Source organism: Asterias amurensis, chromosome 1 (genome assembly GCF_032118995.1).
Source record: "Asterias amurensis chromosome 1, ASM3211899v1".
In the NCBI taxonomy this organism is placed as follows: domain Eukaryota; kingdom Metazoa; phylum Echinodermata; class Asteroidea; order Forcipulatida; family Asteriidae; genus Asterias; species Asterias amurensis.
In genome coordinates this window covers 24,755,121-24,768,623 of record NC_092648.1, presented here as the reverse complement: position 1 = coordinate 24,768,623, position 13,503 = coordinate 24,755,121, and the positions used below count along the sequence as shown (strand labels likewise).

Genomic DNA, 13,503 nt, shown 5'->3' with positions numbered 1-13,503 from the left:
TTAGATACAACTCAATTATGTATTCCTTTGTTTCAAAGATTATTTGATTGGAAGATGTGTTATGGTGTCAGTTTTCTGTGCGTTTTGCACAAACCGTCCACTCACGTTGCATTGAGAAAACAGCTGTTATTAAAAATGGATGCACTCTAGATATGGCAAATTGCTTTTTTCAAATCTTTGTGATTATTGGTTAAATGTTTTTGGAATATCCCACGTTTTTGTTCATTTGGGAAAAAAAAAAAAAAGTATGCTTTGAGATATCACCAGAATTGTAGCCTGACAAGACAAATTATTCTAAATATTTTGAGCATAAATAACTTTACCACAGGTTGTTAAGTAAATTTCCTGGATGAAGAATTTCGGCAACTATTGGTCGCCTTTTTTCAACGCCCCGATTTTATTTGGCAGGAACACCCCTACAAATTAATGGAGTCGTCATGTTCAGAACCTATCCTCTCGTCCCCAGTCTCACAATCACGCGTGAATTTGTGAGATCGTGTGATCGTCTGCTCGCATTTTGCATGCAGCGTGTGTGTACGTCGTCTGTTTTCCGTAAAAGAAAATGTGATTGTATTTTGTTCTTCTCTTGATTTGACGTTAAACTTTCTCAACATGGCGTGTGAAACTGAAGTAAGTCGGCCTTGGGCGGATGATGAGCAAAAATCGTACAACACTGCCGAGAAAGCAATTGCTACATTTTTGCAAGAGCATGCTTCCAAAGAAAAAGGTAGGCCTATCTATGTACAGTGCAGTGTGGTTGTTTTTGTGTTACTGTTTACACCTTGACCAGTTATGCTATAGACACTGTCCTTCTACCACCCATCAGCCCACTGTCTCTACTCTACCGTCTACTTATCACTGTTATTTTTTCTTAAGTATCAAATAGTAGAACCTTTTTAATTTAAAGCCACAAATGTCCAAGGCCCACACTTTGTGAATCACAACTTCTATTAAATACATTCATTCAATGTATGAAATAACAAACCTGTGAAAATCAACTATTTCTGGCAGCATGCTGTTTTTCGTCTAACCCAACCCAGAGTTTAATGGGACAGTGACAAGTAAATAAAGCATTCCTGGCACAAATAAACTAGGCCTTGCATAGCCATGATGCAGGGTGGAATGCGATCTTGGCGTTAATACATGCTCCCGACGTGCGCAGACCCAATTTCATACTCATAGTGCCTGTATAGTGCCTGTAAACTTTTTTGAGCTGCTCACAAAATAATACTGTCAATATATAACAAAATGCGGTATTCCTATGTTTTGACACATCAATCTGGTATAATTACCTATAAACTCCTAACAAAGGGAAATAAGCCATGAAACAAAACAGAGCATAGTATTTGAATGTTGCGATCATTAAGAAACAACGGATTCGAAACGAGGTGTACTGAATGACAAACCCACGATGACAAACATGTACTTTGATGTCTGGCACCCAACCCCTCCCAAGCTCTCGGCGAGACCCGCACGCTGGGAGTTTATAGCGCCCGGGCTTACACACCTCCAGCCCCCCACGAGACACGGCATGTGCGGTACGTGATATGCCCCAAGGCTTACGCTCGATTGCTCCATGCCGTGGGGCCATATATAACAAGCTTCCGTTACACAAACTTTTTGAATGCTAATATTACGTTGGAATTTTCACCATTATTTACATTTGGTGTGATTGGTAGTGATAATTTGAATACATGATCTTTTTTATCAATTACTCGTTAATAATTTTGTTTTGAAAAAGATTTAAATTTTGTTTAGTAAGTTACTTTAGATGGCTGGAAGTAAAACTAGCCTGGAGGGTCACGTGGTTGTTTGTACCACTTTTTGGTAAGCACAATCACGCGACCTTCGTTTTTGTTTTAAAAATGCTCAAAAACAGCTTAATTTTATTTTGTTGAGGACTGTTCTTCTTCATTCCTGGTAGACCATTGAATTTATATCTTAGTTTATTTTGTAGTCCAAATAGCCCGTATCCTGACTAGACTAGGTACGATCCGGTCTCACTTTTAACATTTCGTGTTTTTGTGACTAGTTTTCTTTATTTTTGAAGCCATTTTTCACTTACAAATATCTCTTTTTAAAATTTGAGTTGCGCCGGTTTTGTTCATACAAAACGACAGATATGCTCTTCGTTTCAATGTACCGCTACATTATTTCTGTCAATACTTTTCAGATAAGGCCGAACAAGACTGAATTTCAGAAGGCCCTTGGACTAGTTATATTCACACAGAGGTCACGCACAAAAAAAGATGAATAAATTGCAGATAAAGAAAAAGAAATTTGGTGATCTGCGGGTAGACTGCATAGATTGAAAACTGTTCCAAATACTCTGAAAACCCTGAAAGAATGCCCTGAAAACATTGATTTGACCGGAAACCATGATGGAGGTGACTGTACTGTCGGTATGTTTAGTGATTGTATGGGAATGCAATCAGAGCAACACAAGGCCGATAAAGCAAGGAGGTTTATTTCCTTCCTCCATGATGGGCCAATGCCCTTGACAAGGTTATGGTGTGTCCATCAGCCAGCATTTAAGTTTTGTCTATGGTGGCATTTTTGTATCCGATCTCGGATCTGCACTCAGTCAGCCAGGCAGTGCCCAACAACCTTGGCTCTACAATACATATAACTAATCAAAACAAGGTTACAAGCACTCTCATTTTGCATCATCAACGATAATGATCCTGCCGAGTTACCAACGTTTTACGTAGACGTTCATTCATAGAACATTTCTACTTCCATGGATAACAATTCAGTAACTTGCCCGGTAAGTTAGTACTTGGGGTTGAGTACCAACATTTCTCTTTCAGTTGCGATAACGTTACCCTCCGATCCTCCCGACAGCGAAGCTGGCTTCACCGCTGGGGAGGAGGGTTACTGCAACTAGAAGTGTTTCCATATGGCGCCACCACTTTTTCATTTGAAATTAAATGATATTATGGTATCTTTAAAATTACCTCAATGAGATATCCCTTTTTGTAAAAATGAGAGTAAAGTGGTGGAGCCATACAAAAAGTTATTCTTTATTTATGCTAGTTGCGATAACATTACCCTTGGTATTTATGGCGCCACCACCTTTTCACTCGTTATTTACAAAAAGGGATATATCATTGAGGTAAATCAGAAACTACATTATTTCATATCGAATGAAAAAGTGGTGGCGCCATACGGAAACTTTTCCTAACCCTCCTTCGTTATCGCAACTACCATGAACTGTCAATGTACTTTTGAGAATAATGATTTGACAGTTTCCCCATCACACACAATGTTCCAATGGTCATATTCGGCAGCATTCAATTTTCACCAACTCAACTTTTCTTAACTCCGTGAACCAACATGTTGAGACAAGCGCGATGACGCACTCCACATCACTATCACTCATCAGATCAGGGGATGTGGTTAATTAAAGTTGATTAGTTAACTCATGCAGTACATACACATAGTATACACAGTAACCACATACTCCTATGCAGCTAGATAGATATGTTGTTTTGTCTACTTCTTTCTTACAAAAACGCCCTGGAACCTGGATGACAAAATGTAATCTATATGTGCACTTTATTGTATTTGTTTTTTCCCTTTCAAATGACAAAAATCTATCGCCGGCAAAGAATTTGGATGACTACTATAGAAAGCCCTGCCTGGGGTAGGGCATCATCAATCCTTTGGAAACAGACACCAAGCCCTGGTTGACTCCTTCGTTGGACTCCTCAAGAGACTAGTTGTCGTTCTACCAGGGGGAACGAACAAAATTCATCCAGGGCTCTGGTTCGGATCACACCTTATATAAATTTCTTGTACTGAAAATCGTTTTAAAAAAGTTACGAAGTGCACTGGTAGGTTTTGTTTATAGTTCACTTTTTATTGAAAAGCGTTTACAAAATTCACAAGTTGCCTATTTTCCATTTTTTTGCGCTTTCAGGTTTCGTTTGCCGAGTTTTAAAAAGAAAGAGAAAGCCAGTATGGATGAGAAGGTGTCTGACGAGCATGGCACCCAGGCTGCCAAGAAGCTTGCTGCCGTCACTGCCTTCAACATTGTGAAGAAGCAAGCTGGAACCAGACGAATCTCAGCGATGGAGTCAGCTTCAGGTACAGCTACGCCTACAAACTATAACAGGGGAGCCTCATAGTTTCTAGAAATTAAAGACACTGGACATTATTGGTAATTGTCAAAGACAAGTGTTCTCACTTGGTGTATCTCAACATTTTTTATGCATAAAAAAATAACAAACCTGTGAAAATTTGAGCACAATTGGTGGTCGAAGTTGCGAGATAATAATGAAAGAAAAAACACCCTTGTTACAGTTCTCATTGAAAACTATGTTACTTCAGAGGGAGCCGTTTCTCACAATGTTTATAATACAATCAGCTCTCCATTACTTGTTACCAAGTTAGGTTTTATGCTAATAATTATTTGAGTAATATTACCGATAGTGTCCACTGCCTTAAGTAGAGCTAAAAAATATCAATTATATTATAAATTACAGTACAAAATTAAAACGTTGCATTTCAAACATACCACAAGGGCAACAAGTGTACATGATAATCATGACCCAACTACATAGAGTTGCTTTTAAAAGCAGAGAAATTGTTCAAATGACATTTTCTGCTGAGCAGAAATTAGCAGGATACCAGAAGTTGTACTTGTGACATAGTAGTTTGGCTGGTAACCCTATTATGCTTAGCTACTTTTTGTGCTTTTAAGCAGTTAGCTCTTTGAAATTGGGCCCAGAGTGTTTCAAGTGAGTAATTTTGTTAAAAGTACAGCTGATCATACTCCTAGAACTATGACTGCTCCGCTATCTTGGAGACGGTAAGTGAAATGAACCTGAGTCTTAGTGTTATGCAAAAGCTGACCGAAGGTTCTAGTGTGTTGCACTAATCAGCCGACCAATCTACCCTCTGACATGTCTGATGGAGCCTGCTTGGCTGTCCTAAATTCAACCCTTGTTTTGACAAATTGATAAATTATCATCAAAATAATATACCAGGTCTTGCGTGTCAGGTGACTGCATAAACAAAATATCTAAAACCCATCTTGTGGCGTGTCACGGCCTTGCGGATAAAAGCACCTGATTCAAGCTTTGGTACTTCTAATCAGCAGAGTATAGTGTGGAGTCCCAGTCATGACACTTGTGTCCTTAAAGCCATTGGATCCTTTGGGTACAGAAAAAAAAAAAGTTCACAGATTTTCAAATAGTTTACAGGGTTTACAGACGGAAATGGTGAAAGACTTCTCTTGAAATATTAGTCTATGAAATGCTTTACTTTTTGAGAAAACGGTAAAAAACATCATAAATTCTCGTTAGCGAGAATTACGGATTTGTTATAACACATGTCATGACTCGGCGAAATGCACGAAAACAGGAGTGTGTTTTCCAGTTATTTTCTCCCGACTCCGATGTCGATTGAGTCTAAATTTCCACAGGATTGTTATTTTATATATAAGTTGTGATACACGAAGTGTGGGACTTGGACAATACTGTTTACCGAAAGTGTATAATGGCTTTAAAGCAAGATGTTTAACTATGATTGCTTCATAAAGTTGGGAGGGTACTTTTTGCTCTACCAGCCAGGCTTTCTGAATGATGGATGATACCCATGCCTCATCCATTTGGACCGCAAAGGGGGTAACCTGTTTTCAGCTAGCCGCAGGAGTATGTGGCATCGGCACCTGAAAAAAAATTGTTTTTTAGCCCACACCTTGAAGTGTACTTTAGGCCTCTTGTGTCTGGCGACTTGCATAAATTATAAAAATACTTCAGAATGAAAAAGTGGACAAAAGGTCACAGAGCTGTCTGGGCTTCAGGGCCTTCAGTTGCAAAGCACTTTCAGAGCCTTTTAGGTTGATTGGTTGATATTGATCCAGATTGATTGATTATTGATTGATTGATTGATTGATTGATTGAATGATTGATTGATTGATTGATTGATTGATTCCATTGATTCTATGTTATCCTTTGCAGCTATGCCTAAACAATTGAAGAAACTTGATCTGCAGCTACCACCTCCCAAGACTATCAGACCAACAACAGGTATGTTTGAGCTTGGTGGAATAAAAGTTGTCACCCTAATATTAATATTTATGACATTGGTTGCAGCATTCTGTGCCAAATTCCCTGTAAACTGAAACCAGAAGAGGCCTACAATGACAATAGAACAAAAACCAGATTTGATATAGCGCTTTTCACACCCAAAGGGCCTCTCACAGCGCTTCCAACATTATTCCCCCTGGTACACTCATTAATGCCAAATCCATTGTGTCTACATCGGGCGTCGCCCCTCCGTTCATGCAATATCTATTAAATCACAACCTTATGTACATAATAACACAATGAAATAAAATCAACTTGCAGTTTCTCGTCTGTGGATGAATGCAGAAGCAAACCAGCACAAAACTTGGGCAAAACCAAACCCATAAAACACGCAGCAATACGGTCATTGGTCACAAGGCTTCTGTCCCTTTGCAAAACTCACATTTTCACACTCCACTCATACACCCTACTCGTACCCCCATATTACGTAATTCAAGAATAGGGGGGTTATAATGACCTGTGAAACCACGGCTAAAGTACCAAATAAAAGCAACAGATTACTAGTGAACAATCTAGCCACTAGTGCAGACATTCTGATCTAAGAGAGGGCTAAAAGAAACCCTGTCAATAATTAGTATACGAATGGGAGGTCATTGTGACAACTCTGAATAGTAGAATTGAGCTTTCACCTCAAGTTTAATAGTCATGGCACTGGTTGCAACAATCTGGTCCCAATTCTTAACAGTGCAGTGTAATATTTTTTGTGTAAAGCTTGTTGATGTCCTCGGCCATTTTCAGCATTTAAGGGTAACAAGAGCAAAGACAGTTTAATTTCTTCTCCTTTAAAGCTTTGCATCACCGAATTTGTGGAATTTATGTTTTTTTGCAATATCTCATTTTTGTTTGCCTTCCTGCACTAGTTCCTCCAACCACAACAATAGACTGATCCAGTAGGCTCCGCCCACGATGCACGTGTGAGCAAGAACACGTCGGGCTGTCCAGTGCCTTTCTGCACAACTCACGCGCGCACCAAGATACGCACACGCATGTCGGACCTTATTTGTCGGACCTTCGTTGCGTTGTGATTGGTCAATATGCAGAGCGGAGCTTAGTGGATCGGTCTATTAGATACACAAATACAATGCATTAATTCAATTACCAACAAAACTTGAACTCTTCACCTGAGAAACAACAGCATCGAGGCTGGGATTGAAATAAATACCGGTTGCTTTTTAAAAGATGATTACTTTTTGAATATTTTTTTCCCTTATATTTTCTCTGTGCTATTTAAAAATGCTATTTTGTAGTTTATGTGTGCTTGGATCTAGTGTTTTTTAAATGAATGTGCAATGTTTTACAGTGTATATTTTTAATATTTTATCTTAAATGCACTTCTGTAGATTGTTATTAGCTGGGATCCATGGGAGATCAGTGAGTTTTTCTTACTGAATGGATTTCCCAGGATAAACAAGAAATAAATAAATAAATTACTGATACTGTAATAGTCATTATGAGGAAAGTGAAACAGGCGGCTGTTTTATGTCTTTTAACTTTTTCTGTTCAACCCTTCTACACAGTTGATTTTGCTTGCATGGAAGGTACAGCCTCCAGTGCCTTCCCGATCCCTGCTTTCACCAAGACGGATTTCAACGTCAATGCTGGGTACGGTGGCGGTACTGCCCTGGTAATGCTGACTGATGCCATCACTGAAAAATACTCCACCACAGAACTGTGTCTAATCCGCTGTGGTTTTGACGGCAACCACTACCAGTACACCATCCTTGATAAAGCTGGCCATCACTCCATGTATGCTTACAACAGGATGCACACCGATCGGGACGGTTACCTGTCGCCGTGCATACGATTTGGTCTCTCTAGAGCAACTGTTATATCCAACCTTGCGCAGATGGGTCATTGTGGTTGTATTCGTGTCTATGCCGGGCCCACGGATAGCAGTAGCGCCACTGTGGATACTAAGATTCCTAAATGTCCTGGCAAGTACGGTAAGGCGCTATTGGTTTTATGCAGCGCTCCAGGCGAGAACGGGTCACATACCTTCAATACCTACTTTGTGAGCATCGGGAATGAGCCGAGTGAGATGGTCTTTAGGACAATTGCTAACAAGAGTTGTGATGACTTATGGACGTTTGCATGTCCAGAAGAAAGCTTAGAGATCACAGGGCCAGCCAAGAGTCAGTACGGGATCTGGAACTGTGACGGCAATAACAACAGCACCCCTCCAGAGAATGCTGGGAAAGTCTGCCACATCCAGATTTTCAACGGATCAGAAAGGTCGGTCCTCCTTAAAAACCTCTCCAAGTACAATGGTCACGCCTTGTTGATCATGTGCTCGTGCAGCACCGGTGCGGCTGACAGGACATCTTCCGGTCTGTACTTGGTGACGATCCAAGAAGGTGGGGTCAAGAGTTCATTCGTCGCTGGAAGTTCCTATACTGGCGAGTCTCAAAATGATTGGATCATCTCTGCTGATGATAATAATCAGCTGGTGGTGATTGGTCCTGATGCACCGTGCCGTTACGGCTTCATATCAAACATTCCAGAAGACGAACCTGATCCACTTAGAAGATTCACAAGTCCATCCAGCATAGCAACGGGTTTGGCCAAAGAGTACCGTGGTGAAGTTTACTTGAAGGGGAGTACCGTCTATGGATGGGTGTCTGAAGTATCACAGGTCAAAATCATGATCAATGGCCTGACCATTGAGCTGGTGGAGGCAGGCCAGCTGTTGGAACAGCCGGATGGTAGATTGGGATTCAAACGGGAGTTGACCAGCGAGGAGAACAGCCCGGGTCTGAAGCTTCTACAAATTTTTGGCGTGACGAGCAATATCAGTAAGTACCGTAACTGCCACCCTTAATTTAAAGGTTGTTCCTGCATCGCATTTACATCAACTTTCTTTTAAGGAATCAAGATTTCAGGGAAAAATAAAGGCAAATCTATTTTTTGCAGAACACCAAGATTTGTATTGTCTTTATTATTTCTGATTCATTACAACTGTTGAGATCCAACTTTGAAAAAGTACCAATCCTGACTGGACATTTTATCTTTGAAAATCTTTGATTTTGTTCCGCTAAATATGTTTTTTTGTTCCCAAAAAGTCAATTATTTAGGATTTGAAACTTTGCATGGTGGACTTAGGATCTTGTAAGGTAGGCGACAACACCTTGTAGTGATAACCTCTAAACAAGTTGGGTGGTTCTGAAAACAATTGTAGGTTTCAACTTGACGTTTTATCAATATGCTCTGATCTTCTTCTGGAGAAATGTCTGGTTGAAACCTTTGTTTCTTTTCAGAACCAGCGTAGCTCAATTAAAGAGTATCATTACATGGTGTTACCACAAACCTTACTAGAACCAATTAATAATAATAATATAGATTTATATGGCGCACTTATATACGGAACCCCCCCCAAAACAAATTATTTGTTGTCTTTTTCGCTTGAGAAATTTCATTTTGTTGATAGCATTTTTTGAGGTTTTTTGTTTGGTAATCACAGAACATGATCCAGTTAGTGTTGAGCTAGATGGCTCTCCATATCGTATCGTCAACCAGCCTCAAGGTGTTCTCTATGCACTCAATCTAGGAGGACCGATGCACGAAGCCCTCAACAAAGTGGTCTTTGCAGGAACTGAGACAACATTTAAGGTGGATGATAAGGCAGACGGTAAGGAGAACACACCTCTGATATTAATGGGTTAGGGTTAGGGGCATTTCTATGGCCCTTTTCGATACCACGGCTTGGGCTTAAGATTCAGCTTAGGCTAGCTTGGCACCGCGAATGTTTTGACATTTTGTGCGTGCTTTATGTATACGTGTCCAGGGCTTCGTACGAGAGAAAGGAGCCTGAAGCCAAATCCAAAGTCGAAGCCTTGATTTAGAAAAGGGCCCATAACCTCTGTGTGGTGCGTACACACATCAGCCTTTAACCTGCTTTTCTTGAGCAGTGCATATCATATTTCACGAAGATCAGCAGACGGAGCCTTGAGCCGGAGCTAAAACAGAGTATTATTGTTGTTTTTTAATATCTCTTATAAAATGTTTTTTACAAATTTTTCTTTGAATCTGAATTATTTTAAGGGAGGCAAAACACAAGTAAGCCTAAGGAGTTATATTTGAGATGAAGTCTTGGTGCAAGACGCCCCTAGCATTCATATTGTATGGCATAGAACTTATAGCAAAGACTCAGTGTACGTACACCTTGGGCGTGGAATGAGGTGCAAGTTTGATCGCTGGCTGCTAGACCAGAATGCACTGTGGAATGAGGTGCAAGTTTGATCGCTGGCTGCTAGACCAGAATGCACCTCATTCAACAGTTAGCGCTTGCGCATTGGGTATTTGCGTCAAGGTCTATGACAACTCCATTTGTATGAAAGTTGTATCAAGGGTCATTGCCCTAGCCCCTTCTTGACTTTGAGACAACAACAAACCCGACAGTTTCTGTTCTGTGTCTACTTTGGATGTTTGTAAATCCACAAAGCGTCTCTAGATTCTGCAATATGTAGGAATTTTTTCCCCTCGATTCCACACCTGGGCCAAATTTTATCTTAAAGACGCTGGACACTATTGGTAATTGTCAAAGACCAGTCTTCTCACTTGGTTATATCTCAACATATGCTATGAAATCGGGCCTTAAGAACAAATATTTGCCCAGCACAACAAAATTATGCTTAGCAGATAAAGATTACCAGTTAATTATTATTCCCATGTAGTATTTGTATTAGTACCCTGTTTATTAGTGCTTAGCAGGAAATCTTTATGCAACATTTTTATCAAATTTAGTCCCCAGTATACACATGTGTTTTATAACACACCTCGGTCTTAAATGTGAAATAAGAATAGAAATCTGGAAAAGAGTAGTTTCTGTTCATGGTTCAAGTCAAGAGAGGGCGCTGTAACCAGGTACTATTTTCAAAGACTGGGGCTGCCCGGGCACTGTTCCAACAAAACACGTGCGCGTGGGCACTGTTCCAACAAAACACGTGCGAGTGATCACTAGACTATATTAGTTCATCCAACGTGACCGTGTTTCAGCCAACCAGAATAAAGAACAAGCAAGAGGTCTGTTATAATATATAGTACTTTCCCACATATCGACCAATCCGACGAACCAAAATGGGTAGCGCCCTCTATTGAAAAAAGAACAACTGTGGTGTCTTTTTTAGCACAATCTTGGGTGCGCTAGTGTTGAGCAGGGCACGACATTTGCTGCAATGTCTTCAATGCCTAGATTGTGCACAAAAAGACACTGCAGTTGTTAATTTTTCAATAGAGTGCGCTACCAATTTTGTTTCGCCGGATTGGTCTATATCGTTTATTGTAACAATCATTGGCTTGACTGTTCTTTCTCTTACATGTAGGTTTGGTCTATATCGTTTATTGTAACAATCATTGGCTTGACTGTTCTTTCTCTAACATGTAGGTGTGATATGTCAACGCAAGTTTGACTGTTGTACAAACGCAGAGAATAACATGTATCACATGATGGCCAATACCCACGATGGCTTTCTGTTTACATCAATCATTCCAACTCATCCAGAGTTTGCAGATGAGATGTCCTTCAATGTAAGTAAGGAGAGTTGAAAACATACAGCAGTAACCTTGGAGTTTGAACACTAATGGAGGCAACGTGAGAAATGTTGACATTGAAGAAGGAATTTGTTTACAGACCCTGGACACTTTTGGTAGTTGTCAAAGACCAGTTTTCACTTGGTGTATCTCATCATATGTAAAAAATAACAAACCGTTGAAAACTTTAGCTCAATTGGTCGTCGAAGTTGCGAGAAAAAAAATGAAGAAAAAAATCCACCTTTGTAACACAAAGTTGTGTGCTTTCAGATGCTTGATTTCGAGACCTCAAATTCTAAATCTGAGGTCTCGAAATCAAATTCGCGGAAAATTACTTATTTCTCAAAAACTACATCACTTCAGAAAGAGCCGTTTCTCAAAATGTTATTTTACTATCAACCTCTTCCCTTAATCGTTACCAACTCAGGTTTCATGATAATAATTAGTTTGAGTAATTACCGATAGTGTCCACTGCCTTTAAGCCTGATTCTTTGTTCTTGTTAAAGGCAGAGTAATTTTTCTTTAAGAGAGGGGCTCCAAGGTCAAATTCATTTTTGTGAGCAATTCATTTTCCAATAAATACAGTCGGTGTAACTCCTGGCCTGAGGTAATGCACAAATATTGTTAGTCCATCAAAGGATTTCTGAACCCAAGCGGCATGTTGTCCAGTGAACTTTTCTTGAAATGTGATTCCCGTTCTTTTTTTCACAAATCGTTTTCCTTATTGCTGTTGCAGATTCCAGTCAGTAGAGAGGGAGATTTGACTATGAAGCTTTACAGCGTCAGCGGGCGTCTACGGGACAATACCTTTAAAATCAATCAAGAAAGTCAACACCATGACCAAAGCTTTTCTACCATGGTAAAGTTTTCCACTGATCATTTTTTTGTGTACATTGCGAATATGGGCCATTAGCAAATTCCCTCCCACTCCATGTGGCATGTCGTGACAGAGTGTTCGATCGCACCGGACTGAAGTTATGGTGTTTCTGACCAGCCGAGTATGGGTTTGAGTCCTGGTATTGACACGTGTGTCCTCAAGCGAGGCACTTTACTATTGTTGCTTCCTTGTTTGGATGGGATGTAAAGCCATGGTGTTTGTGTAATTTGCGTAAAAGAACCCTGTTCACTTATAAGAGAAGGTGTTTGCCCTGATGTTCTGATTCTTTATGATAAGCTCCACTAATTTGTTTATATCGGCACCAGAAGTTTCATTTCAGACAGGCCTCATTATATATGTACACAATTGTTGTTATTATTATTATTATTATTATTACTATTATTATTATTATTATTATTATTATTATTATAAAGAATTGTTTTTACCATGATGCTTCCATGGTATCCAATTGATTTGTTATAATTGTAAAAAAAATAAGTAAATATAAATTTCTTTTTGACAATCATCAGGTGAATGACCAGCTTGCCAAGATCACTGAAGTCATTCCAGGTTATACAGCGAAGGTAGTGTCCTTACCTTTTATCAGCAAAGGCGATAACCTTGACTTCTTTATTCGTAATGGTGAGTACCAGGGACCAATTTCATAGAGCTGCTTCAGCAGAAGTTATTGCTTAAAGGCAGTGGACACCATTGGTAATTGTCAAAGACTCATCAATCAGTCATCGAACTTGCAAGATAATAATGAAAGAATAAACACCCTTGTCACACGAAGTTGTGTGCGTTTGGATGGTTGATTCCGAGACCTCAAGTTCTAAATCTGAGGTCTCGGAATCAAGTTCGTGGAAAATTACTTCTTTCTGGAAAACTATGGCACTTCAGAGGGAGCTAGTTTTCACAATGTTTTATACCATCAACCTCTCCCCATTACTCATCACCAAGAAAGGTTTTATGCTAACAATTATTTTGAGTAATTACCAATAGTGT

The 13,503-nt window shown here is 39.7% G+C and overlaps 1 protein-coding gene across 2 annotated transcripts in view; it reads left to right on the top strand.

Annotated features, from left to right (window-relative positions):
* Window positions 1–2,541: 2,541 nt before the first annotated feature.
* LOC139934036 (uncharacterized) overlaps window positions 2,542–13,503 on the top strand; it is a 39,099-nt gene continuing 28,137 nt past the window's right edge. The window contains exons 1-8 of one of the 2 annotated variants that reach the window (XM_071928318.1): window positions 2,542–2,767; window positions 3,923–4,089; window positions 5,967–6,035; window positions 7,613–8,887; window positions 9,553–9,720; window positions 11,476–11,618; window positions 12,358–12,480; window positions 13,029–13,140. In XM_071928318.1, coding sequence (XP_071784419.1) covers window positions 3,963–4,089; window positions 5,967–6,035; window positions 7,613–8,887; window positions 9,553–9,720; window positions 11,476–11,618; window positions 12,358–12,480; window positions 13,029–13,140 — 2,017 coding nt within the window. In that variant the 5' untranslated portion in view covers window positions 2,542–2,767; window positions 3,923–3,962. Of the gene's footprint in view, window positions 2,768–3,508; window positions 3,541–3,922; window positions 4,090–5,966; window positions 6,036–7,612; window positions 8,888–9,552; window positions 9,721–11,475; window positions 11,619–12,357; window positions 12,481–13,028; window positions 13,141–13,503 lie in introns of those variants that run through there. The other variant, XM_071928311.1, reaches the window with a different exon arrangement.